The 26,514-nt window shown below is 43.8% G+C and overlaps 1 protein-coding gene across 3 annotated transcripts in view; it reads right to left on the bottom strand.

Moving 5' to 3' along the window:
- Positions 1–26,514, bottom strand: part of ADCY8 (adenylate cyclase 8) — a 179,694-nt gene that overhangs the window by 85,907 nt on the left and 67,273 nt on the right. For all 3 annotated transcript variants that reach the window (XM_058177076.1, XM_058177077.1, XM_058177078.1), the window contains exons 2-5: positions 23,775–23,924; positions 19,751–19,881; positions 16,440–16,551; positions 10,578–10,705 (exon numbers count right to left, since the gene is read on the bottom strand). In XM_058177076.1, the coding sequence (XP_058033059.1) occupies positions 10,578–10,705; positions 16,440–16,551; positions 19,751–19,881; positions 23,775–23,924 (521 nt within the window). The remainder of the gene's footprint in view (positions 1–10,577; positions 10,706–16,439; positions 16,552–19,750; positions 19,882–23,774; positions 23,925–26,514) is intronic.

The following is a 26,514-nucleotide window of genomic DNA, read 5'->3' as shown; positions in this document are numbered from 1 at the left end:
TGACGTATTTCTTGACTTTTCCTTTAGTGCTGATCCTAAAAAACAGAAGCTATCCATCACTTTCATACCTTCATTGCCAGTTCTAAACCGATTATATGAAACACTTTTATGTCCCCCAAAACATTTCTAAATATGCAAAAATAAATACGCTGAAACTTTTAGAAAGTTTAATCGGCTATGAATAGAGGCATTAAGATCCCATTATGCCTATGGGGTTAATGTTATTAACATAGATATCATCCCTCATTTGATTGATGTCCTTAGAAGTGTTCTAATGTTAATACCTAGTGCAAATTTTCTCCACATTACTAGGTTATTTAGGAAATTTATTTGGGATAGTGGGCCCTTGAGACATTCATTATTTCAATTGAGATTATCCTTGGAGGAGGGTGGTTTTAATATATCTAATTTACAAAAAATATAATTGGGCTTATTTTATCAGCCATAAATGCATGGAATGACAATTTATGGAACATTGTCTTTTATAGCCCATATTGGAAAGCTATTTTTATTCCCTTTGTAGTCATGGCAAGTTTTTAGAACAACGTAAAGCAGAAATGGTGTTTTTATTTCGAGGAATGCAGGCTATGAGAATGTATATTGTTTTTTTTGAAGAATGTATTTCAACAGAACAGAATAACAGGGTTGGAAGGGACCTTGGAGGTCTTCTAGTCCAACCCCCTGCTTAGGCAGGAAACTCTACACCACTTCAAACAAATGGTTATCCAACATCTTCTTAAAAACTTCCAGTGTTGGAGCATTTACAACTTCTGGAGGCAAGTCGTTCCACCGATTAATTGTTCTGTCAGGAAATTTCTCCTTAGTTCTAAGTTGCTTCTCTCCTTGATTATTTTCCACCCATTGCTTCTTCTTCTACCCTCAGGTGCTTTAGAGAATAGGTTGATCCCCTCTTCTTTGTGGCAACCCCTGAGATACTGAAACACTGCTATCATGTCTACCATCATTAAACTAGACATATCCAATTCCAGCAATCATATGTTTTAGCCTCCAGTCCCCTAATCATCTTTTTTGCTCTTCTCTGCACTCTTTCTAGAGTCTCAATATCTTTTTTACATCGTGGTGACCAAAACTGGATGCAATGTTCCAAGTATGGCCTTACCAAGACCTTACCAAGACATCTTGTTTTAATGTGTATATTGTGGATTTTTATTTGGCTGTACACCGCCCTGAGTCCTTCGGGAGAAGGGCAGTATAAAAATCGAATAAAATAAATAAATAAATTATAAAGTGGCATTAGCCCTTTATGTGGTCTTGATTCTATCCCTCTGTTTATGCAACCTAGAACTGTGTTGGCTTTTTTGGCAGCTGTAGTACACAGCTGGCTCATATTTAAAAGATTGTCCTACTTGAAAAGGAGGACAAAGATTTTCTCTGTTGGAGATGTAAAATCAGTAGGTTGCGTTAACCTATGTTAGGGGTCTCCAACCTTGGTCCCTTTAAGACTTGTGGACTCTGGGAGTTGAAGTCCACAAGTCTTAAAGGGACCAAGGTTGGAGACCCCTGACCTATGTGATGTGGTCCTATGCATTCTTGACAGTTTTCCAGAATTGCATTTTAATGGACATAAGTTGATCTATGGGGAGATGTTAAAAGATGTTAATGTGCATACCATTATATACCATAGCTCAAGAATCGGTTTGTGAGGCATCATGGTTGCATCATGCACAGGGAGATCTTTACTGTGAAATTGGAAAAGTGATATTATTCCAAATATAAATGATATGTATTAATATGTATGGTCTTAAAATAAATTAATAATGACAATGACTAGCTTGTTTCCAGAAATCCTGGGCACTGCATCAATAGATGTTGTTAAGAAGAGTCTTCCATTCTATATTTTAGAATGGAAAATGTGGATTGATTATATTCAAAATAAGTATCAGATAAAAAAATATCGAATAGCATATTTCCAAACTTAGGAAATATTTTGTATTAGATATATTTTTGAAGGAGAGGGGAATTGAGAGTGTGATTCTGTGTGGAGTGACTAGAGATTATAATTTAGGATTTATTTTGGATTATGATTGTTAGTTTTGATACCCTGCATTTTGTTCTGGGAAGTCAGGGGGAGGGTAGGGGTTAGGGGAATTGGGGGGGGGGATGAGGGTAGAGGATGGAGTGATGGTTAATGTACAGGGATTGTTGAAGATGTATAAATATAATTAATGTAGGGTCGGGTCTGCCCAGTTACCATTTTAGAACGGTGGGGAGGGAGAAAAGAGGAGAGAGTAGGAGGTAAGAAAGAGGAGAAGAGGAAGGAAGAGGGGTAGAAGAGGGAGAAAGAAAGATATAGGGTGGAGGGAGGAGAGGATGTAGATAAGAGAAGGGGAGGAAGGTCTGGAAAGTAGAAGAAGGTAGAAGAGGGAAGAGAGTTAAAAGGAGGGGGTGGTGACTGGGCAAGCCTGACTATTGGAAAAGACTGTACATTGGATGAGTTGTTGGATATGAATGTAAAAATAAAACTTTTTAATAAAAGAGTCTAGACCCGTGATGGCGAACCTTTGGCATGCGTGCCAGAGGTGACACGCAATGCCCTCTCTGTGGGCATGCGAACCGTTGCCCAGTTCAGGTCTGCTGCGCATGTGCGCATGCCTCCCACCAGCCAGTTGGTCTTCGGGTCTCTGCTGCACATGCGTGGGGGGGTCGCATGCAGGGGGCTGTGCGCGCATGCAGGGGGCGCATGCAGGGGGCACATCCACATGCATGGGGGACGGGGCTCATGCACGCACATTGTATTTTGAGGGTTTGGGTGCACACAGATTCGTGCATGCCCGCTCACGATTTGGGCACTCGGTCTGGAAAAGGTTAGCTACCACTGGTCTAGAGTCGCTTATCTGAAATGGTATAGGTTCTCCTGCTTGAGCAGGGGGCTAGACTAGAAGACCTCCAAGGTCCCTTTCAGCTCATTCATTCTAGTCTAATCTAGACTAGAGGATCCAGAGTGCTGAGAGCAATGTGCTGACTCAGTAAACTGCTTAGAGAGCACTGTGAAGCGGTATAGACATCTAAGTGCTATTGCTATTACTAGGGAGCAAGTGCAGATAATTGACATGTTAGTAGATGGAGATTGAAGGGTGAATGAGAAACCACCGGGGAAAAAATAGGGAAATAGGAAGATCTTCAAATAGTGTTGTGGTCTGCCAGCAGTCTGCGGAGCTGGCAGCTGAGTTGGACAGTGAGGAGGCTGGGGAGGACAATGGGCCAGTCCTGGAGTCAGAGGAAGGCCTGGACGAGGGTTTAGCATCGGACGCAGAGATGGGGCCAGGGCCATCTGGGAGCAACTCAGACTCCGGAGCCTCCAGAGGTGGACAGCAAAGAGGGAAAGGAATAGGAGGAGTCTGTTCCTAGTGCATGCAGGTGAAGAGCTGCCAGAAAGCAAGAGCAGTTAAAGCAAAAAGGACAACTCAGGAGTAAGGCCAGGAGATGATTGGCCTCTCCGATAAGGCTTAAAAGAGCAGCAACGTCTCTTGGTCTCTTTGTAGGAAAGCAATATTGCTACAATTGTTTCTAGTCGGTATCTGTTGTTTCTGAACTTTGTGGGGCTTTGCCAAAAGGGTGCCAAAGAAGACAAAGGTTTGTGATAAGGCCAAAGGACTGTTTCTGAAGGATTTGTTTTGGACTTAATTTGGACTAAGCTGAGAATGAATTCTCAGCTGTTCTAATAAAATATGTTTGTTTGGGACTGATTGCTTCTGGTAATAACTATTTGGGCCTAAATCACAACAAACAGAAATTTAGTAAATGTGGAAAAATAAAGCTGTAGTGGTGCTAATGGTGCTTAGTGCACTGGGTACTATCCCAAGATAGCATAATAGGAATGGATAGGATTGTAATGAAACATGACAAATATGATGCATTACTTTGAATAAAATACTTATTACGATAGCACCTTTAGATATCCGTCAGGCTGCTCCATTCCTAACATTGACCAAAATGTTCCTGCTCTAAAGTAGATTCCAACAAGAAATAGCGCTTAGACTTCTATTCCACTTCACAGTGCTTTACAGCCTTCGCGCGGCGGGTTGGAGACTGGGCGATAATTACCTAAAACAGCGGGTCAGGAAGGCTTCTTGGAGGTCTCACCACCGCCTCTTTCAAAGCGGCCGGAAGACACCCTCCACCAAAAAGCGATCGTAATCGCCTGGAGCCAGCCTCGTGTCACCTCCTGAGTGGCCAGCACCAGCCAGGAGGGCACGGGTCCAATAAACACGTGGTGGCATTCAGTCTACTCAACAACCTGTCCATGTCCTCGGAGCCACAGGGTCAAACTCATCCCAGACAATGTCACCAAGACCACCCTCGGACGCCTCACCTGAGTCACTGCAATCTTGGTCCAACCATCCCGGAGCTGAGCGATTTTATCGTATAGATAACCGTTAAACTCCTCAGCACGTCCTGCAGCGGGTCATCCCGCTCCCCTGGTGAAGAGGGCGAGTCACCGGAACAGGGCGGCTGGGCGGTTATCTGCCGGCGCAATGAGGAGGAGGCGTAGCGCCTCGCTTCCCTCAATGCCACTAGGTAAGTCCTTGTATAGGACTTCACTAGTGTCCGATCAGCCTCTGAGCGGCTAGACCTCCAGGAACTCTCTAGGCGTCTTCTCCGGCGCTTCATCCCCTCAGCTCCTCGGAGAACCAGGGGCGGTTGGGACCCGCGCCGGGTCAGAGGCCGCAAAGGCACGACACGATCTAAGGCCCCGCGCAGCCCGTTCCCAGGCGCAACAAGTTCCTCAGGCGTGCCGTGAGCCAGACCCTCAGGAATGGCCCAAGCTCCGTCCGGAACCTCTCCGGGTCCATCAGGCGCCTGGGGAACCAGCGCGTCGGCTCCGTCTCCCTGCGGTGTTGGGTGGCGGTCAGAAAGTCTAGGCGAAGGAGAGAGTGATCTGACCATGACAAAGGTTCGGTGACTATTTCCTTTAAGTCCAGATCTCTCAACCACTGACCAGAGACAAAAATCAAATCAGTGTACCACCCGGTGTGGGTGGCCATCAACTACTTGCGTCAGGTCTAAGGCCGTCATGGAAGCCATGAACTCCCGAGCTGCTGTCGATGGCGAGCGGAAGAAGTTAAAGTCCCCATGACTAAAAGTCTGGGGTTTCAACTGCCACCCCAGCAAGCACCTCCAGGAGCTCGGGCAGGGCAGCTGTCACGCAGCAAGGAGCCAGGTGCGACCAGCAAGCCCATCTGACATCTATGGCCCCACTTCACAAGGAGGATTCACACCGACAATCTGAGGTACAGTGGTCTCCCTCGGCTCCAGACTCTCTCTAATCACAACCGCCACCCCCACCCCTACCCTGGGCTCGGATGATGAAATGCGGAAACCTGGTGGGCACATCTGCACCAGGGCACGCCTTCTGCGCCCAACCAGGTTTCCGTAGCCTATAAAGTCCGCACCCCTGAATAAGGTCGTAAATTAGGGGCCTATTGGCCACGGACCGTGCATTACATAACATCAGCGAGGCCCAGGCTCTGAGGGTCTTGGCTATCCGAGGCAGGAGAAGTCTGGGGCTCGGGCGATCGCCTGCAAATATCGGCGCCCCTTAACACGATCCGAGCCCCCTTCCGCCATATCTGCCCTCCCCAAACCGTGCAAATAGCCACCCTCCACCAATGGAACCTGAACTCCCCATAACCTTGGACCTATTAGCTCACCGCCACGAGCATGCGGGCTGATACCCCACCGGCGGGTTTCCCCAACACCGCCTACCCCTCCCACCCCTTAAAAATGCCCTATCTAAAAACCCCAAAGGCTCTTCCTCTTAACCTCTGTGGATCCCAAGATCCGTCATTGAGGCCGGCCCTTGTAATAATAAGCAGGCCATTCCTGCGGCGGGGCACCAGGCGCAAGAGTTCCTGTGCCGAATAACATAGGCGAATCGTGAAATAATACTACTTAGCTAGGGAAAACAGTGGCAGGAGATGATCATTGTCCAGGATGGCAGAATATTAGTCCATAGTGCTTCACACGGATACCCATCGTCCGATGGTGGCTAATAATGATGATAAATAGGCTAAAGATGGAAAGATGGAAAAAATAGCCCAGTCCAAAAATCCATGGGGGAAAACGAGGTGGGTGGGTAGATCTTCTACCACCCTCGGCACTGTCTACAGCTGTTCCTGGGTATGTCCACTGCTAGATCTCAAATCGGTCTCCAAGTCTCTTCCACAATAATTCCAAAGAGCAATCCTGGCCAAAGGTCCCAAAAGGCCAGATAAGTGCAGATGACAGTGCACAAATAATAGTGAGAGAAACAGGTAATAATAATAACAATGACTAGCTTGTTTCCAGAAATCCTGGGCACTGCATCAATAGATGTTGTTAAGAAGAGTCTTCCATTCTATATTTTAGAATGGAAAATGTGGATTGATTATATTCAAAATAAGTATCAGATAAAAAAATATCGAATAGCATATGAGTAAATTTAGGAAATATTTTGTATTAGATATATTTTTGAAGGAGAGGGGAATTGAGAGTGTGATTCTGTGTGGAGTGACTAGAGATTATAATTTAGGATTTATTTTGGATTATGATTGTTAGTTTTGATACCCTGCATTTTGTTCTGGGAAGTCGGTGGGGGTGGGGGGTAAGGGGAGGGAATTGGGGGTTGGTAGAGATGGAGTGATGGTTAATGTACAGGGATTATTGAAGATGTATAAATATAATTAATGTAGGGTCGGGTCTGCCCAGTTACCATTTTAGAACGGTGGGAGGAGAAAAGAGGAGAGTAGGAGGTAAGAAAGAGGAGAAGAGGAAGGAAGAAGGTAGAAGAGGGAAGAGAGTTAAAAGGAGGGGGTGGTGACTGGGCAAGCCTGACTATTGGAAAAGACTGTACATTGGATGAGTTGTTGGATATGAATGTAAAAATAAAACTTTTTAATAAAAGAGTCTAGACCCATGATGGCGAACCTTTGGCATGCGTGCCACAGGTGACACGCAATGCCCTCTCTGTGGGCATGCGAACCGTTGCCCAGTTCAGGTCTTCTGTGCATGTACGCATGCCTCCCACCAGCCAGTTGGTCTTCGGGTCATTCAATGGCCATTGAGATAGAAAAACGCCCACACAGCATGAACAAACGAGATGACACCTCCCGCCTACCAGCCATTTGGAAACCCGCCCTTATTGACAAACGAGTCCCTAACACGAGGAATGACACCAGACCCATCTTAAGGTCCCCACAGGATGTCACCACCGCATCCACCCAGAAAGCAGACCCAAACCCACACTGATCATAAAGCACGACCAAGGACCAGAAGCCAGACCGCAGCTGCAACATTAGCCATTTCAAACCCCTCCAATCCATTCATGCAGCAGACTGACACCCACTATGAAGATGTAGCACGACCACAAAGCCAAACAACAGCTATGCAGGTCACCAGCTCAAATCCCCCTGCAGCACAGACTAGACTGAGCACAACCAAGCCCCCACCAACACAGGACACACCCCCAGCCAATCAGAGCACAGCCAAGCTCCCACCCAATCAGTTCAAACCCCACTAGCAGTTAAAGGAAGAAACAGCTGCGATCACACATTGCTCAGAAAAATAATGAAGCCTGAAGATGACGAATGAGACTTCCGAAACGTCGCCAAGACACTTCCAATTTTAGAGAAAACCCGAACAACCAAAGACCTATATACAAACAATTTGTGAAACCTCAGAAAAATCATATATATATATATATATATATATATATATATATATATATATATATATATATATATATATATATATATATATATATATATATATATATATATATATATATATATATATATAATTACTCAACAAATAAATAAATAATTAAATAAGATTTGTATTTCAATACACAATCACAATTCAAGTTTCTTCCAATGTCTTTTAGCAAGGACTTCTATTCTTTCAGAATGTCTTCTTTCTTCTTTCTGTTCTTCTTGTTGAACTCTTTCTTTCTTTCTAAGTGGGTAGGAGGAAGCCAAAGTTCTACAAAAATGTTTATTATCCCATGTGAATGTAAACCACAGACCGTAGCACAGTATAGGACTGGCACTGGCATCCTTCAGTCTCAAAAGACTATGGTATGGGCGCTCTGGAAAGAGATCTAAAACAGCATCTAATTTCAAAAATAGGATCAACAGAGTGGCAATCCGTTCCACACTGGGCAGATACTGTCCCCTGCCCAGCCCCCAGCAGATTTTGCTGGTTTGGACTGCCTCTTTGCCTCAGCCTGGCATAAAATGTCTCTCTTTGGAAGGCCATGCTGTCTTTACTCTCCAAGCTGAACGATCGGCACAAGGTTTCCCAGGTGTTAATGTCCACCTTTAGGTTCCCTCTTGCAGATATCCTTATATTGCAGCTGTGGTCTCCTCTGAGGTGCTTTCCTGCATTCTCCATACAGGAGTCTTGGAATCAACCATCAGCCATTCTCATGACATGCCAAGCCAGCGTAGACTTCAGCTGTTTCAGCAGTGTATACATGCTAGAAATTCCAGCACGTTCCAAGACTGAGCTATTTGGAACTTTGTCCTCATCCATGCCAAAAAAAACAGACAGCGCAAATGAAAGGGGTTCAACTTTCTCTCCTGTATTCATAAAGGGTCCAAGACTCGCTGCAGTACAAGAGTGAGCACATTAGATGGCAGCAATGAAACCAACACAAGTTAGATGGTTTTGATCATGCTGAGTCCCATCTCCGCAACAGTGGCGTGATCCTGCCGAGGCTCGGGAAGCCCAGATACACAGTAGTAGCAATCTCCCAGGATCTTAATTCTAAGGCAGTGATGTTCCTAGAGATAAAAAGAAGAAGAAGAAGAATTGCAGCTCTGAAATTCTTTATACAAAAAGAAAGATGGATAGGATAAACACCGGGGAGAAAAGGATGGACATGCCCAGTGGTGGGATTCAAGTAATTTAACAACCGGTTCTCTGCCCTAATAATTTCTTCCAACAACCAGTTTTCCAAACTGCTCAGAAAATTAACAACCGGTTCTCCCGAAGTGGTGTGAACTGGCTGAATCCCACCACTGGACATGCCTATCTGTATCCAGAAAGAAACAAGTCTTGCTATTTTCCATAAAGAACGGCATCTTTTTTTTTTTTATATTCAAAAAGTTTTTATTAGTCAAAAAAGGTTTATACAAATACATTTCAGGTATGGTAAATTTTCATTTTTCTTATCTAAAATAAGAATTTTACTCAAATTTTTTAACACATACAACAGCCATATGGCAAGCAGGTGACACGAAGTAGCTAAGTTTACAAATTTTAAATACGTAATAAAGAAGAGTCAAGAATAAACAGAATATCGTACAAAGGAGAGTAAGGAAAACCAACACAATCCCAAATATCTTTATCACTTCCTAGTTTTAGATCTCAGAACTCTGGGTTCAGCCTGACCCAACTCAGGGCCGAACAGCTGCAGTTCCTCCCCATGATCTATAACCTCCCTTCTTCAATTCCTGGGTCATCTGATTCCAGGAGGGCTTTGTGTTCCTCCACATAGGCCGTAGCCTCCGCAATTGTACTGATTTTTTCGTAATGCCTCCCGGAAAATCATCAATCCTCTGGCATCAGCCATCTGAAGCCCACTCCTTCTGGTACAATTTGCTTGACAAAAATAATATTTCTTTCTTTTTCACGCACCTGTCTGGGAATCTGCCTCAGAATGGCTATCTCCTGCCCCTGTAATTCAATACACAATCCTGAATTCAAGTTTCTGCTCCAATGTCTTTTGCAACGAATGTTCTTTCTTTCTTTCTTTCTTTCTTTCTTTCTTTCTTTCTTTCTTTCTTTCTTTCTTTCTTTCTTTCTTTCTAAGTGGGTAGGAGCGGGGAAGCCAAAGTTCCTACAAAATATTCTATTATCCCAATGTAAGAGCTGTAAAACCACAGACCGTAGCACAGTATAGGACTGGCATTGGCATCCTTCAGTCTCAAAAGACTATGGTATCGTGCTCTGGAAAGAGATCCTAAAACAGCATCTAGTGTGGCTAAAAAGGCCAATTCGAGAGTGGCAATCCCTTCCACACTAAGGGCAGATACATTCTGTCGCCTGCCCAGCCCCCAGTTTTCGCTGGTTCCGGGACTGCCTCTTTGCCTCAGCCTGCCGAACAAATGTCTCTTCGAATTGGAGAAGGCCATGCTACTGTCTTTAGTCTCCAAGCTGAACGATCGGAGGTCAAGGTTTCCCAGGTGTTAATGTCCATTCCCAGGGCCTTTAGGTCCCTCTTGCAGATATCCTTATATTGCAGCTGTGGTCTCCCTCTGAGGTGCTTTCCCTGCACTAATTCTCCATACAGGAGATCTTTCGGAATCCAACCATCAGCCATTCTCATGACATGCCCAAGCCAGCGTAGACATCGCTGTTTCAGAAGTGTATACATGCTAGAAATTCCAGCACGTTCCAAGACTGCGCTATTTGGAACTTTGTCCTGCCAGGTGATGCCAAAAAAAATACGCCAGAGACAGCGCATATGAAAGGGGTTCAACTTTCTCTCCTGTCGTGCATAAAGGGTCCAAGACTCGCTGCAGTACAAGAGTGAGCACAGTATGAGGGCAGCAATGAAACCAAACACAAGTTACCTGATGGTTTTGATCATGCTGAGTCCCATCTCAACGCAACAGTGAGCGTGATCCTGCCGAGGCTCGGGAAGCCCAGATACACAGTAGTAGCAATCTCCCAGGATCTTAATTCTAAGGCAGTGATGTTCCTAGAGATAAAAAGAAGAAGAAGAAGAATTGCAGCTCTGAAATTCTTTATACAAAAAGAAAGATGGATAGGATAAACACCGGGGAGAAAAGGATGGACATGCCCAGTGGTGGGATTCAAGTAATTTAACAACCGGTTCTCTGCCCTAATGATTTCTTCCAACAACCAGTTTGCCAAACTGTTCAGAAAATTAACAACCGGTTCTCCCGAAGTGGTGCGAACTGGCTGAATCCCACCACTGGACATGCCTATCTGTATCCAGAAAGAAACAAGTCTTGCTATTTTCCACAAAGAACGGCATCTTAATTACTTTCAAGATCTGAGACCAGTGGTTGGTATTCAGCCGGTTCCGACCGGTTTGAATGAACCGGTAGTGGCGACCTGCAGGTGCCCTGCCACCCTGGAGTTATGCTGTCCTATTTAGCCACATTTTACACCACGCACATGCATGCAAGCCACGCGTGCAAGCACAGCGCATGCATGGAAGGCCACACACCTGTGTGGAAGGCGCGTGCTCACATTTTCGGTGCGTGGCAAGCTGGTGGTAAAATTATGTGAAACCAGGGGTGAAATGCTCCCAGTTTGGATCGGATCGCCTGATTCAATAGGGATGGCGGCGGATGGTTTGGAGAACTGATAGCAAAAATCCATGCTCCCCCCATGGGGAAAAAATGCTTTTAAAAGTAAAAAAAAAGCCTCTGATGATTGCACAGCTCAACTGGCATCATTAGAGCCCTTTAAAAGCATTTTTTACAACCTCTTCGACCAAAGAGATTGTAAAAAAATGCTTTTAAAAGGCTTTGACGATCCCAGCTGAGTTGCCTGATTGTCAGCATTTTTTTTCTTTTAAAGGCAAAAAAAATGCTTTTAAAAGAAAAGAAAAGTCTCTGACGATCAGGCAACTCTGCTGGGATTGTCAGAGGAGCCTTTTAAAAGCATTTTTTTACAACCTCTTCAGCCAAAAAGAGGAAATGCTTTTAAAAATAAAAAAAAAAGTTGGCCACACCCACCCAGTCACATTACCCCCCCACCAAGACATGCCCACAGAACCGGTAGTAACAAATTTTAGATTTCACCACTGTGTGAAACCCACCTCTGTCTGAGACCCTTGGTAAGTTACCCATATCAGAACTCAAAAGGAAAAAATTCCCCATGTTTAGATTATAATAAGAGGAATCTAGAGATTGGACAATGATGAAGATGGCAATCTGAATGCAGATTAGAGTTCTCAGATTACAAGGTATTGGTGATCTACTTGGGCAATGAAGAGCTGCTGTTGTTATCCAACTGTAGGGCACTTTTGTTTGTTTGCTTATTTATTTGTTTGGATCTGGTCTTTAGTGGGCAGAGAGAGAGAGAGAGAGAGTGACTGGTGCAAAGTCACCCAGCAGGCTTTCATACCTAAGAAGAACTAGAACTCACGGTCTCCTGGTGATTGGCCCAAAGTCACCCAACCGGTTTTCATGAGTAAGGTACAATTTGAACTCATGGTCTCCAGTCTTTTAACCTGGCAGCTTAACTACTAGACAAAAACTGGCTCTTCAGTTCTTATTTGGAACAAAGTTTTGGCCAAACAGTCTTTAACTGATTTATCTAGAGATGAGAATGAAAATGATCAATGATGATGTACATTTAGTCAAAGTCATCTGGATGTTGCCATTTAAATTACAATGCACTCAGTCTACAGCAGTTTCTTGGCAGAAACAAAGGGCAAAAAATATTTTTTTTAATGATACTATAAGAAATTTTTAAAAACTTTGAAGGAGGCCCAAGATGTGGTAGTAATGTTTTATATCACCTCTCCTAACCCTGTTAATTCCAAAATGTGATGTGTGTTTCATAATCTAGAAAGGCTGGGAATATTGTATTGGACAGAATCCAACTTCTATTCTGGTCTAATAGAAGATAAGGAAAGTAAAGGTTAAAGCAGGGGTCTCCAACCATGGCAACTTTAAGCCTGGTGGACGTCCTCCAGGCTTAAAGTTGCCAAGGTTGGAGAACCCTGGGTTAAAGGAGTCCCGGAGGATTTTACTCCACTGGTCATTTTGATGCTCATCTCCATGTGAAGGCCATTGAGCCAGCTCTGTCTGAAGACATTTCTGTGGTCATGTGGCCAGCATAACATCACGGAGCACTGTTAACTTCCCACTGAAGTGGTACCTATTTATCTACTCCCATTTGCATGCTTTCGAACTGCTAGACTGGCAGGAGCTGCAGCATGGGATGAGAGCTCACTCCATCATGTGGCATTCGGGTTTCGAACCTGGGCTGCTGGCTTTCCAGCCGACAAGCCCAGTAACCACTGAGCCACAGTGCCACCTGAGGATAAGGAGAACTCTTCTATTCTCCTTATCTTCTATTAGACCACAGTAAAAATTGGATTAGCCAATGCAATGAATTGGATATCTTGCAGACAAAGATGATGCAAGTGTGTATGTTTATGAGCCTGCTCTAGAATAGGTTACAATCCCTGGAAAGTTGGCTGCCTAGCAGGACAAAGATGACAGATTTCCATCTGTGCTCTGTTGCGTCTCCAGATGGTCTCCGCACTATATGTAGTAATGGCAGCTTGAAAAAAAAAAGGTCATAAGAATTACATCACGAAGACACAGAAATCATAAAGATGGGGGTATTTTTTTTAAAAAAAATATCTGTTTCTATCAGAGCATGACTCAAAATATTCGAAAATCTTTTCTCTCGTTTACTTGATGGTCCTCCAGTCTTCATGGTTCTTGGTTTTATTTGACAAAATGTGACTTGTATGCAAATCAGATACAATCTGCAACACATGTATTTTGATCTAGAATATGATTTAAGCCATAAAGTACTAAAATACTATCAAAGCACAATAGGAACAAATTCAGAGTAGGAAACTCAAAGATGGGCTAAGAGACCATCATCTAAGACAGGGGTCTCCAACCTTGGCAACTTTAAGACTTGTGGACTTCAGCTCCCAGAATCCCTCAGCCAGCTTTGCTGTCTTAAAGTTGCAACTCTTAAAGTTGCCAAGGTTGGAGACCCCTGATCTAAGGGATACCAGATATATAAAAAACCCTCCCTTTCTATGACCCCATAACCCCTTAATTTGAGTTAGAGTTGGGGTGACTGGATGAAATTGAGAGTTTACTGGCCATATACCTTTCCTGATGCCTACGCAGTGTTCACAGCAGATATTTTTTCTTTGCACCCTAGGAGAGAAAAATATCTGCGACTACCTAGGATTGAAACTTCTGAGTGGGAGGCGAGCCACCACGCCACTCACAAGGGGCACCAGGTATAGATGGTAAAATCACATTACCAGATATAAATCCATTGTTTGAAATAAAATACTGCAACTTACAACTGTTCATTTAATGACTGTTTGAATGGCTTTGGAAAAAGTGACATGTCCCGTGTCAGCCGGAAGCTTCCGTGCTGCCACTTTCTCATGTGTGGGAGTGGGGGGGGGATTTAGTAGAGGGATTGTCTTTAGACATAATAGCATTCTTCCTGTCAATCAAGGTCAGGCCAATCCTGCATCTGGAGAAGGAGTGGTTGGAGTAGGTGGTGGGATTCAAGTAATTTAACAACCGGTTCTCTACCCTAATGATTTCTTCCAACAACCAGTTCGCCAAACTGCTCAGTAAATTAACAACCGGTTCTCCCAATGTGGTACGAACTGGCTGAATCCCACCACTGGTTGGAGTGTTGTCTCGAAATGGACGGTTGGCGATTGGAGCATGTGATCGACTGAAGAATGAGGGGATGGTTTTGGGGGTTTTGGTTTACTGAGGGAAAACCCAGAACTCTCAGATTTGGGTTTTCCCAGATGTGCCAGTTTACCTATCCTAGTAAATAGAACCAGTGGTAGGATTCAAATAATTTAACAACCAGTTCTCTGCCCTAATGATTTCTTCCAACAACCAGTTCACCAAACTACTCAGAAAGTTAACAACCGGTTCTTCCGAAGTGGTGCGAACTGGCTGAATCCCACCACTGAATAAAACGTTGAAAAATACTTGCTTCAGAGTTTTTACTTGGAGTTGGGTGTTTTTTTTTCCTGGAATGCTGACATCCTGTCCTTGAAGTTACAACTATCCGACCACCCTTGTGGGCACATGATCACAATCCGAGCACTTGGCAACCCGCTCACATTTATGTTGGTTACGGAACAATTTGCAATGTTATGGGCCAGTTTCTGACAACCCCGGTCTGTTGGGGAAACTGGATTTGCGTTATGATCATGTGATTTGCTTAATGACCAGAGTAAAAAAGTTTATAAAATCAGACCTGGCATTGTGATGTAATGAAAAGAAGGACTAGGGTGTGTGTGAAATGATAGCAATGTTCCAATATCTGAGGGGCTGCCACAAAAAAGAGGGAGTCAAGCTATTCTCCAAAGCACTTGAGGGCAAAACAAGAAGCCATGGATGGAAAGTCATCAAAGAGAGAAGCAACCTAGAACTAAGGAGAAATTTCCTGACAATGAGAACAATTAATCAGTGGAACAACTTGCTCCCAAAACTTGTGGGTACTCCAACACCGGAGATTTTTAGGAAAAGGCTGGGCAGCCATTTGTCTCAAATGGTAAATGTTTCATGCTTGAGCAGCAGGTTGGACTAGATAGAAGACCTCCAAACTCCCTTCCAGCTGTGTTATTATGATGACTTGCTTAATGACTGCAATCACTTAGCAACCCAAATTCTGATCTGAATTGTGATTGTAAATTGAGGATTATCTGTAAATCTCACAATCATTACCACCACCAATCATCACCTAAGCCTGTAAACATAGCAGAGACGATACAGTTTTTTGACAATACAATTTTCTGCATTTCCCAGCTTCTCCTTACATGAGCAGAACTGTGGAGAGGAATGTCATGAACTCTGATAACCAAAGCTGTAGGCCGCTAACCACAGGACAGCATGCCAGATTGAACCCACTAAAATTAGTTCATGATAGCAGATGCATTCCTCGATGACTCAGTGAGATGTTTTTCGTTCATTGAATATTTACTCATTTAATATGATGGATTAGTAATAGCTCGGTCTTGTCATGACTTAATGAATGAAGATGAAATATGAATCATTGCAGCTTAAGGGATGTTTGAAGGCTATTTAACTGAAGCTTACTCTTGACCAATGGTGGGATTCAGGTGGTTCGGGCCGGTTTGGGTGAACCAGTAGTTAAATTGCTGGCTGGCCCTGCCCCTTCCTGCCCCATCCCTTTCAGGAGTCCCCATGCACCCCATTTGGTTCCCAGGTAAGTGCAGGGAGGCCTCCTAGGGCCAAAATGGGGCATGTGGGAGGTACATCAGGAGAAATGGAGAATATAACTTGCTACTTATTCTGGTTTGAGTCGGTTTCTCAAGGAACATTGTCTAGTTTCATGAAACATGAGATGGGAAAGAAACATTTGCTTCAAATGAAGAAAAAAGCAATTTAGCTAGGCAAATAAATGGAAGGAACAGTTAACCCAGCAAAATTAAAATCAGGGATATTTCAAGACTGTGCAACAACTATGTACAGCCTGCCGAGCACATGTTAGTTGTGCCCGTCTTAGACTGAAAAACTGAGAAAAACCGAAAACTAAAAAACTGAGAAAAACCGGAAACTAATAGCAAAATTTTGCATTTGGCCTTGTGAGTCACCCAATGTGCAAATCTGATTTAAGTGTCATTTGTGTATGCATTTTTCTTTTATCCGTCATGCTTCTCTACCGAAGTTCAGAGAAAAGACATCAGCAATTGGACTCACATGTGCTAAGCGATCGAATCTGGCAAAAAGTTCATTCAGCATCCGAACCAGCTCTTGAGCCGATAATGTTGTAGAGAGATTGGTGAATCCTTTCACATCTGCAAAAAGAATGCTGAACACAGAAAGGAGATGAACAATCAGATTAGTAAGGATGTAGTACTCAAAGAGCAATGCTACACAGAGAAGTAATCATGTATGACTGATCCTCTCATCAAGAATGGAATGGAATGGAATGGAATGGAATGGAATGGAATGGAATAGAATAGAATAGAATAGAGCTTTATTGTCACTTTAAATGTACACTAATCAGGACACATTAAAATGAAATTTCGTTGCATTCAGCTCTCAAAGGCTAACCATTATGCATATCCACACACACATATATGACACACAGAGAAACAACACAGTCTATTTCAGATGTATACATGTACATGGCGAGAAAAACGAATCTTGCAAGTTTACTAGATGGATGGCATAAGGAACAAATTTGTTACAGAATCTAGTAGTCTTGCTAGAAATACTTCAAAACCTCCTTCCAGAGGGGAGCAACAGAAACAGACCATGAGCTGCTTTGAGCTCTAAGCACATAGTGTTTATAAACAGTATTCTGAATAACAGAAAGCGAGCTTCCTATCATGTTCTCGGCTGTCCTCACCACTCTCTGTATGGACTTTCTATCTGAGGCACTTCAGTCACCAAACCAAACCAAAGTTTTAGTGACTATATAGACTTTTTCCAGAATGATCTTTCCCCAACCTGATCCTTTGATTTTCCAATGATGTAGACTAAAAATAATGTTTGTGGCAGAATCAAGTTTGGGGGAGACAGAAGAGAGAAAAGGGAACAGATAAGCTGAAGGAACAGAGGAATTAATACATCTAGAACTCGACTTACAACCATTTGTTGACCATTCAAAGTTGCAACGGCACGGAAAACAGTGACTTCCATATTTCCGACCACTGTAGTACCCCCACTGTCAACGTGATCAAAATTCAGACACTTGGCAATATATATATTGATGATGGTTGCAGTGTCCTGGGGTCATGTGATCACCTTTGGCAGCCTTCTGACAATCAAAGACAATGTGGAACCCAGATTCACTTAACAACTGAGTTACTAACTTAACAATTGCAGTCATTCACTTAACAATTGTGGCAAGAAATGTTGTAAAATGGGGCCAAGCACACTTAACAGCTGCATTGCTTACCAACAGAAATTTTGACCTCAATTGTGGTCATAAGTGAGGGACTACCTGTAGTAATTAGGCAGGCAACATTTGTCTCTGCAATCACCATCCATCTAACCCAAAGTCCCTTAACCAGTGGTGGGTTGCTACCAGTTCATCCCGGTTTGGGCAAACTGGTAGTGGTGGCAGTGGGAGGCTTCTGCGCATGAGCGAACTGGTAGCAAACTAAATTGAAACCCACTACTTCCCTTAACCCTAACCAGGGAGAGGGAGTGGGAAAGAAAGAGAGGGAGAGGAATTAATTTATTAAGCCTGTGACAGGATGGAATAAATAACTGGATAATTCCTCTCAAGCATAATAAAATATGCAGGCCCGAATAGTTATTTTAACTGAATAGTTTAAAAAAATGTGATTCCAACTGGCAGGATTGCTAGCTAGCAGTCCAAACGAAATTGGGTTTCAGGATGCCCTATTGCATTCAGGAGGGTTAGTCTTTTTTCATCCATGCTTTGATAGCTCTGCTTTTCTTTCTGTTTCCTGGCGGTTGCCCAGCCAGGGATAAATCAGTCTTCCATATCTTGAATTGTGCACATCTGTGCGATTGCTGCAAGGGCCTGGGCATACAGCAGTAACTGAAAAGATTGTTGCTGAAGCTTAATCGTATTTACAAGGAAGCAAGTCCCATCCATTGTGTCCATACATCTGTTGTGCCTGTGGGCCCCGAACCTGGCCTCCTGGCAGAGAGTGACTCGGAGAGTGAGGGGGAAGAGCCGACAGGGCTTCCCCCTGCAGAATCTTCCTCTCTGGCTCCACTCCAGATTCCAGAAGCAGGCCAGGTGGAGGAGGAGGAGCTGACATGGCCTACTTCCCCTGACCCCTCCTTCCCCCTGGCAATGCCCCAAGAGCCAGCTGAGGAGGAGGATCAATTGTGGCTAGATGCAAGGCAGCGACGCCGAGTGAAGCGTGCGCAGCAAAAGAAAGAAAGGGGCCAGCCCAGGGAGTGCCACACCCCACAGGGTATAAAAGTGGGTGGAGCTGCCTTTGGGGCTCCGTGATGGACAAAGACTGACTTTTGGAAACTTTAGTTGCTTTATTCAGGAATTGGCTTTTCGGACTTCTGTTTACTTCTGAACTCTGGGTTGCTCTAGCAACAGACTGCAGTAGCATTGAAGAGATAAGGAGGACTTGGCAGGCCATCGCAGGTTCATTGCCAGAGCTGATATCTGTAGCAAGAATAAATTGCTGGCAAATACAGTCGGCTCATGTGTCTTCTGTTGGGTGGGGCAGAACACATCCTTTGAAGTTAGCATGCTTGGGATGGCAGACTCAGCGGGCTACAATGGAAAACTGGAGCACTAAAATGATATCAGTCCCCTCTCATTTGTAACAGAAAGTGAAACGAGCAAAAGAAGACCTGGATATTTTGAGGAATTAGACAGGGACATCTCCGTTTCCAAACAGATGTTCCCCACTTCAGATTAACGAGCTGGCCTTCAGCCAGTGGATTCACGGCTCTTATCAGTCCTGGAAGAGAAATCATAGCTGCCTGCCAAAGTTCAAACAAATGACTCACGTAGCAAGACTTTCAGCTCTTTTTGAAACGGTTCAGCTAAACTTTTGCTTCCTGTGGAGTAAGAGCAGTCCCAAAGCTCCTTATATATCCTGTGGGGTGGGGCTCCTGCCCCACCCTCCCCTTTGATGATGCTGCCTCTCTAATCTTCTCAAGCGTGGGTCAATCCAAGCTTGATTATTATTATTATCAGCTGGGTCTGAAGGCGTAGCCTGGGGAAGGGAGGAATCAGGGGATGACGGCCTCATTACGTCCTCCGACTGGCCTGGTTCTGGTTCCTGGAGCCGGGCCAAAGGAATCGGTGCTCCCGAGGTAAGCCTTACCGGCCCTTCCCCCTCACTCTCGGAGTCACTTTCCGGCATGGGGCCAGGTTCGGGGGCTGGAGTCACAACAACAGGAAGAAGAAGAAGTGGAGAACAACAACAAGAAGAGGAACTCAACAATTCAGGAACGTCTCCTAAACCTTCCAAACCATTGAGGAAGAAACTGAGCAAAAGACGAACATGCATTCAGCAGAAGAAGACACAGTTAATCTGGAAAAAAAGGAGAAGCACCTGACGTTTTCGTAACGGTGAATATAGATCTTATGGAACTGGTGTTGTAAATGTTCGCCCTCCACATTGCTCATGTCATTAATCATTTCTAGCACGACAAATCGAGGTAACACAGACAGAACCAGCCGCTCCTGAAACAACAAAACAACAGGGAGAGGAGTTAATAGGCTCTGGATTTAATGAACCAATAAAATTGCAACCAACCAAAAAAAAAAAAAAAACCCAAACACCCGACTTTCACCTGAAGTCTATTGATTCAGTGGAAAATATTTATGTATTTGAATCTTTCATTGGTGAAGATTCTGGTGAGAAAGGCAGCAGTATAAATTTGATAAATGACTGAACGAATAAAAATATAAGCACTTGGACAGTTCTTTTGAAATGTTAGAAGATAGAATAATAGAGTTGGAAGGGACCTTGGAGGCCTTCTAGTCCAACCCCCTGCTCCAGCAGGAGACCCTATATCATTTCAGACAAATGGCTGTCCAGTCTCTTCTTGAAAGTCTCCAATGATGAGCACCCACAACTTCTGAAGGCAAGCCGTTCCACTGGTTGATTGCTCTCACTGTCAGGAAATTTGTCCTTAATTCTAGGTTGTTTCTCTTTTTTTTTATGTGCATGACATGATGGAAATCTGGAATTTCAGATTCATTGTTGTCCTTGATCTCCAAATTGTGACTCAGTTTCTGGTGAAATGGGATGAGTATTGAATTGTTTTTCCTTTTTTTGCTAAAAACAACTGTGCATGGAACCTTGTTTAAAAGGAGATAGACATTAGATTCCCCCCACCCCACCCCAAAAAAATCAACTTGCAGCAAAAAGAAATGTAAAAACCTTCCCTCGTGTCAAAATAGCTCAGGAAACAATTTGGAAATTTCAAACATTGGAGAGAAAGATATGATCCCACAAGTTCCATTTAAATCTTCTGCCATGGCCTCTTGAAAATTGTTAATGGAGGAAACATAGGTTATTATATTTTTTCCCTCATTCCTATTTCTGAGGGTCCACCAGATTTGGTTCCAGCCATGGAAGTTGAAGCCCCCATATCTTAAAGTTGCTGAGGTTGAAAACCATTATCCTAGACTCTTGAATGGGAGAAGTCAACCATTTTGAACTCCTCCTGTTGAAGTTTTAATACTTAGTCATAAGCACTGCTTGGTCTGCAGGCCAATTATTGTTGAGGAGATAGGTGGGTTTCAATCTACCAGACTTATCCTAAATTCTAGTTTAATGTTGCGTTCCCACAGCTTCTCTTCATAACAGCTTTCCATAATCCTGTTTGAATCCTAATGTAGGATTATCTAAAACTAGACTCAGCTGATAAATGCAGGTTTGAAAGAACCCATTTCTTATCATTAGAAAACTCATTTTCTATTAATGAAGTGTAGGAGGACTGCTTTTCTGAAGTTGAATGATCAATGTTCACACCACTTTATAAAGCCTTGGTAAGGCCACACTTGGAATACTGCATCCAGTTTTGGTTGCCACGATATAAAAAAGATGTGGACTCTAGAAAGAGTTCAGAGAAGAGCAAAAAAGATGATTAGGGGACTGGAGACTAAAGCATATGAAGAACGGTTGCAGAAATTGGGTATGTCTAGTTTAATGAAAAGAAGGACTAGGGGAGACATGATAGCAGTGTTCCAATATTTGAGGGGCTGCCACAAAGAAGAGGGGATCAACCTATTCTCTAAAGCATCAGAAGGCAGGAAAAGAAGCAATGGGTGGAAACTAATCAAGGAGAGAAGCAACTCAGAACTAAGGAGAAATTTCCCGACAGTTGGAACAATTAATCAGTGGAACAATTTGCCTCCAGAAGTTGTGAATGCTCCAACACTGGAAGTTTTTAAGAAGATGTTGGATAACCATTTGTCTGAAGTGGTGTAGGGTTTCCTGCCTAGGCAGGGGGTTGGCCTAGAAGACCTCCAAGGTCCCTTCCAAATCTGTTATTCTATTATTTCTATTTCAATAGAAAGAATGGGATATTAATGAGTACGATCAATGCATAATAGCAGATTTTTTCCCCCTATATCTCTGATTGTTAAAGCTATTTTGTATTGGTATTGCCTTTGTCTTCTAGCTTAAAAAAATCCCGAAATTTAAGTACACACAATTTTGGAGAAGAGAACTCACTTCACACATCGAAGACTTTAGATCAAGATCGATTTTCTAATTCCTCAAAACTTCGCCCTGGGATAGAACAAAGTTTTGCTGTTTCTTTGGACCAGCGCTTATCATATATCTCATTCCACTGAAGGAGGAGAGAAATTAAACTTCCTGGGCTATGCCCAAATGTTTGAATATAAATAGTTATGGATGATCTCGCATTTTAGCTCAAAGCACAATGACTCACAACTTTCTATCTAGAGGTTTTCAGCTGAATGAATGACTGGCCATGGGTAAGCTCATATTCAAAGAATATTCAAGAAAAAAGGTAACTATTTTCTCCTTTGGTGCTTAAGAGTTTGCTCCTTTTTAAAAAGCCATTTAATCACAGCACTAATAACCCTTTTTGTCTTCATTCCAAGTGCATTTAATGTATTGTTGCTAGGTTCTTATTAAGCATGGAACTTATTTTAAGGCGAGAAAAGCGAAGCATCAAGTAAGTGTTTTTCACTAAGAAGAACTTTAATCCTAAACCTGAAGATTGGATGAAAATATTCAGTATTCTTAATTTTCTGCAAGAACAAAAATGCTGCCAGAAGTCTTCCACTGTTGCAAAGCCAAAGGCAGAATGGAGAGCACCAGTGGTGGAATTCAAATAATTTAACAACCGGTTCTCTGTTCTAATGACTGGCTGGGTGGGCGTGGCCATGGTGGGCATGGCCAGGGTGTGAGTGTTGTGTTCGGCATGCTGCCATGACAACTCAGAGGCTGTTAACCTATTGGCCGACGCACATAGTTACTGCACGCACGGGAGTTCTCCTTATGTTTATTGGCTGTTCGGTCTGACAGCCTTGCTATATAAGAGTTGTCAGATGCTGTTGTTGTTGCCGGTTCCTGGAGTTGCCTGTTAGCCGAGTTCTGTTCATTAAAGAACTCTGACATTAGCCTTATATTAGCCTTCTCTCGACACCTCAGTTATTCACCTCAGTCTCCAGATAGAGCACTGGCGATGAGGATGGGATTTCTGAGGCGATTGTGAGCTAAGTCACTACTGGAGCGGCTAGCACTGAGATAGTGCTGCCACGAGTCACGGGCGATGAGACGTCGCAAAAGTTGGCAACTCCATTACACTCCTGAGCCGGTCAGTCCAATGGCACCACTAACCTTTGCCCTGTTCAACGCTGCCGCTGAGACATAGGAAGCGTATAAGGAAAGGTTGAGTGTTTTCTGGAGGTGAATGACTTCACTGATCTTTCAAGCAGCGCATTTTCTAAATGCATGTGGTCCCGAAGTTTTTGCAACTGCCAGAGCCTTGGTCGCCCCCCAGCCAGGGCATACGGTCCCATGGGAAGCCTTGAGGGAAACAGCCTCTGAGTTGTCAGGACGGCACACCAAACACAATAGTGTGACAGGCAGCACTCGGCCTCCTGCACACCCTGGGAGGAAAAATGGGCCGCAGGGGGGATGCACACCTCCCCACGCCATTTTGGGCCTAGTAGGCCTCCCTGCAGCCACCTGAGAGCAAAAATAGGCCATGGGAGAGGGGGCTGTACAGCTCCCCCGGTGCCCCATTTGGGGCCTAGTAGGCCTCCCTGCAGCCTCCTGGGAGTGAAATCAGGCTGCATGAGGTCATGCTGCATCCCCCTTGGGCCTAGGATACCTCTATGCAGCCTTCTGGGAGCAAAAATGGGCCACGTGGGAGCCACGCTGCACCCCCCCCACGCCTCATTTTGGGCCTAGGAGGCCTCTCTGTTGCCTCCTGGGAGTGAAAACAGGGTACAAGGGGACTCCTGAAAGGGGCGGGGCAAAGCCAGCCAGCAATTTAACTACCAGTTTGCCCGAACCGGCCTGAACCGGCTGAATCCCACCGCTGGAGAGCACACAGGGGAAGTTCTCCAGATGTTTCCTCTTGCCTTACCTGCCGCTGATTTTCGGTTTCCAGCCGCAGTCGAGCTTCTACACATCTTCGGGTCTCTAAGAAGGCTTGGCGTTGTGCTCGATCTGACAGGTAGCTAATGAAGATTCCAGCGGTATTCATGCACATAAATAAAACCGCCTGAGCTGCTGTCTGCAGGGGGCAACAGGAAATGAACAGAAATGAGAGGCCTGCATGCAAATTTAGTACATTTATTTTTCTTTTTACGACCTGAAATCCCTTTCTGTTGGGTTGACTGAATGGAGCTAAGCATGTTTACTGGTTGGATGCCCTTCCTGACACCTATGTGGAGTTCACAGCAGATATTTTCTCTCTGCTCCCTGATAGTACAAACACAGGTAGTCCCCGACTTACAACTGCAATGGAGCCCAACATTTCTGTTGTTGTGAGACAATTTGTTAAGAATGGAATTTTTGCCCCATTTTATGACTTTTCTTGCTACAGTTGTTAACAAGTGAATCATTGGGGTTGTAAAGTTAGTAACAGGATTGTTAAATGAATCTGGCTTCCCCATGGACTTTGCTTGTCAGAAGGTCACAAAAGAGGATAACGTGACCCAGGGACATTGCAGCTATCATAAATATGAACCGGTTGCCAACAGTCTGAATTTTGATCACAAGATCCTGGGGATGCTGCTAAGGTTGTAACTATGAAAAAACGGTCGTAAGTCACATTTTTCAGATCCGTTGTAACTTTGAACAGTCACTAAAGGAACTGTTGTAAGTTGAGGACTATCTGATATTCTCCACATTATCTCCACATTCAGGCTATAGAAAACTAAAACAATACTTAGGCGGTCAACCAATGAGCTGAAATCACTTTCTACATTCCCCAATCTATTTTGTTGTTAGTTGCGAAGTCATGTCCGACCCATCGCGACTCCATGGACAATGTTCCTCCAGGCCTTCCTGTCCTCTACCATCCTCTGGAGTCCATTTAAGCTCATGCCTACTGCTTCAGTGACTCCATCCAGCCACCTTGTTCTCTGTTGTCCCATTCTTCTTCTGCCCTCCATCTTTCCCAGCATTAGGCTCTTCTCCAGTGACTCCTTTCTTTTCATTAGGTGGGCAAAGTATTTGAGTTTCATCTTCAGGACCTGGCCTTCTAAAGAGCACTCAGGGTTGATCTCCTCTAGAACTAACCAGTTGGATTGCCTTGCAGTCCAAGGGACTTGCAGGAGTCTTCTCCAGCACCAGAATTTAAAGGCCTCAATTCTTTGGTGCTCAGCCTTTCTTATGGTCCAACTCGACAAACTATACTATGGGTATCTATTTGAGATGCTGAAGAAAGTGTAAGAAGTAGTGCTCACATGAATGAAAACTAGCTGTCCCAGTTGGAGCAATTAGTGTCCAATCATTCCATGCGCTAATATAGTCACATACCAGAATCCCACATATTTCAGGATTTGCAAACACACACACATGCTTTTTTAATTGATCCCATTAACACCCCCAGATGAATAAAAACTGAGGGCGGAATTGATTAATGCACTTAAGAAATACTTCTTATATATTAATCTATGTTTGTCTGGAAATTCTAGCAGAGGAGTACCATTTTTGTATATCCTCGAACAGTGGTGAAATCCAATTTTTTTTCCTACCGGTTCTGTGGGCGTGGCTTGGTGGGCAAGGTGTGGTTTAGTGGGTGTGGCTTGGTGGGCATAGCAGGGAAGGATACTGCAAAATCTCCACTCTGGGACAAGCCAGAGGTGGCATCTGAAGGTTCTCTGGACTACTCAAAATTTCTGCTACCGGTTCTCCAGAACCTGTCAGAACCTGCTGGATTTCACCCCTGTCCTCGACCAAGAACAAGATGTTGCTCTTATCTGGGATGGACATCCTCTTCTACCAAGGGTGCAATTCCAGTGGGAAATCCATTTATAACACCCTGCCTACTCATTCCAAGTAGTTGAGTCAAAATTCACAATCAAGGAAGTGACACAAAGAAGCCTTTCCTAAATGAGAAATGAACATACCAACTTTCTCTGGATCACTGTCAGAGTTGAATATTACTATTAACACCACTTTATATATTTTTTATTTTTTATTTTAATTTGAATTTATATCTTGCCCTTCTCCGAAGACTCAGGGTGGCTTACATTGTGTAAGGCTTATAAAGCTTTAGTACTGCCACACTTGGAATACTGCATCCAGTTCTGGCCACCACAATATTTAAAAAGATATTGAAAGTCTGGAAAGGGTGCAGAGAAGAGCAACTAAGATGATTAGGGGACTGGAGGCTAAAACATATGAAGAACGGTTGCAGAAACTGAGTATGTCTAGTTTAATGAAAAGAAAGACTAGGGGAGACATGATAGCAGTGTTCCAATATCTCAGGGGCTGCCACAAAGAAGAGAAAGTCAAGCTATTCTCCAAAGCACCAGAGGGCAGGACAAGAAGCAATGGGTGGAAACTAATCAAGGAGACAAGCAACTTAGAACTATGGAGAAATTTCCTGACAGTTAGAACAATTAATGAGTGGAACAATTTGCCTGCAGAAGTTGTGAATGCTCCAACACTGGAAGTTTTTAAGAAGATGTTGGGTAACCATTTGTCTGAAGTGATGTAGGGTTTTCCTGCAGGGAAGAAACTAGAAGACCTCCAAGGTCCCTTCCAACTCTGTTATTCTATATTCTATGTTCTAAAAAGAAGTCAACATTTGGGCTATGAATAATTAGATCTGGCTGGCAAGAGCAGGAATGGAAAGTAACAATGGATTTCAA

The sequence above is a fragment of the Ahaetulla prasina genome, chromosome 3, assembly GCF_028640845.1.
Source record: "Ahaetulla prasina isolate Xishuangbanna chromosome 3, ASM2864084v1, whole genome shotgun sequence".
NCBI classification, from domain to species: Eukaryota; Metazoa; Chordata; class Lepidosauria; order Squamata; family Colubridae; genus Ahaetulla; species Ahaetulla prasina.
Note: the sequence above shows the minus strand (reverse complement) of the source record. Positions and strands in the feature narration are given on the sequence as shown.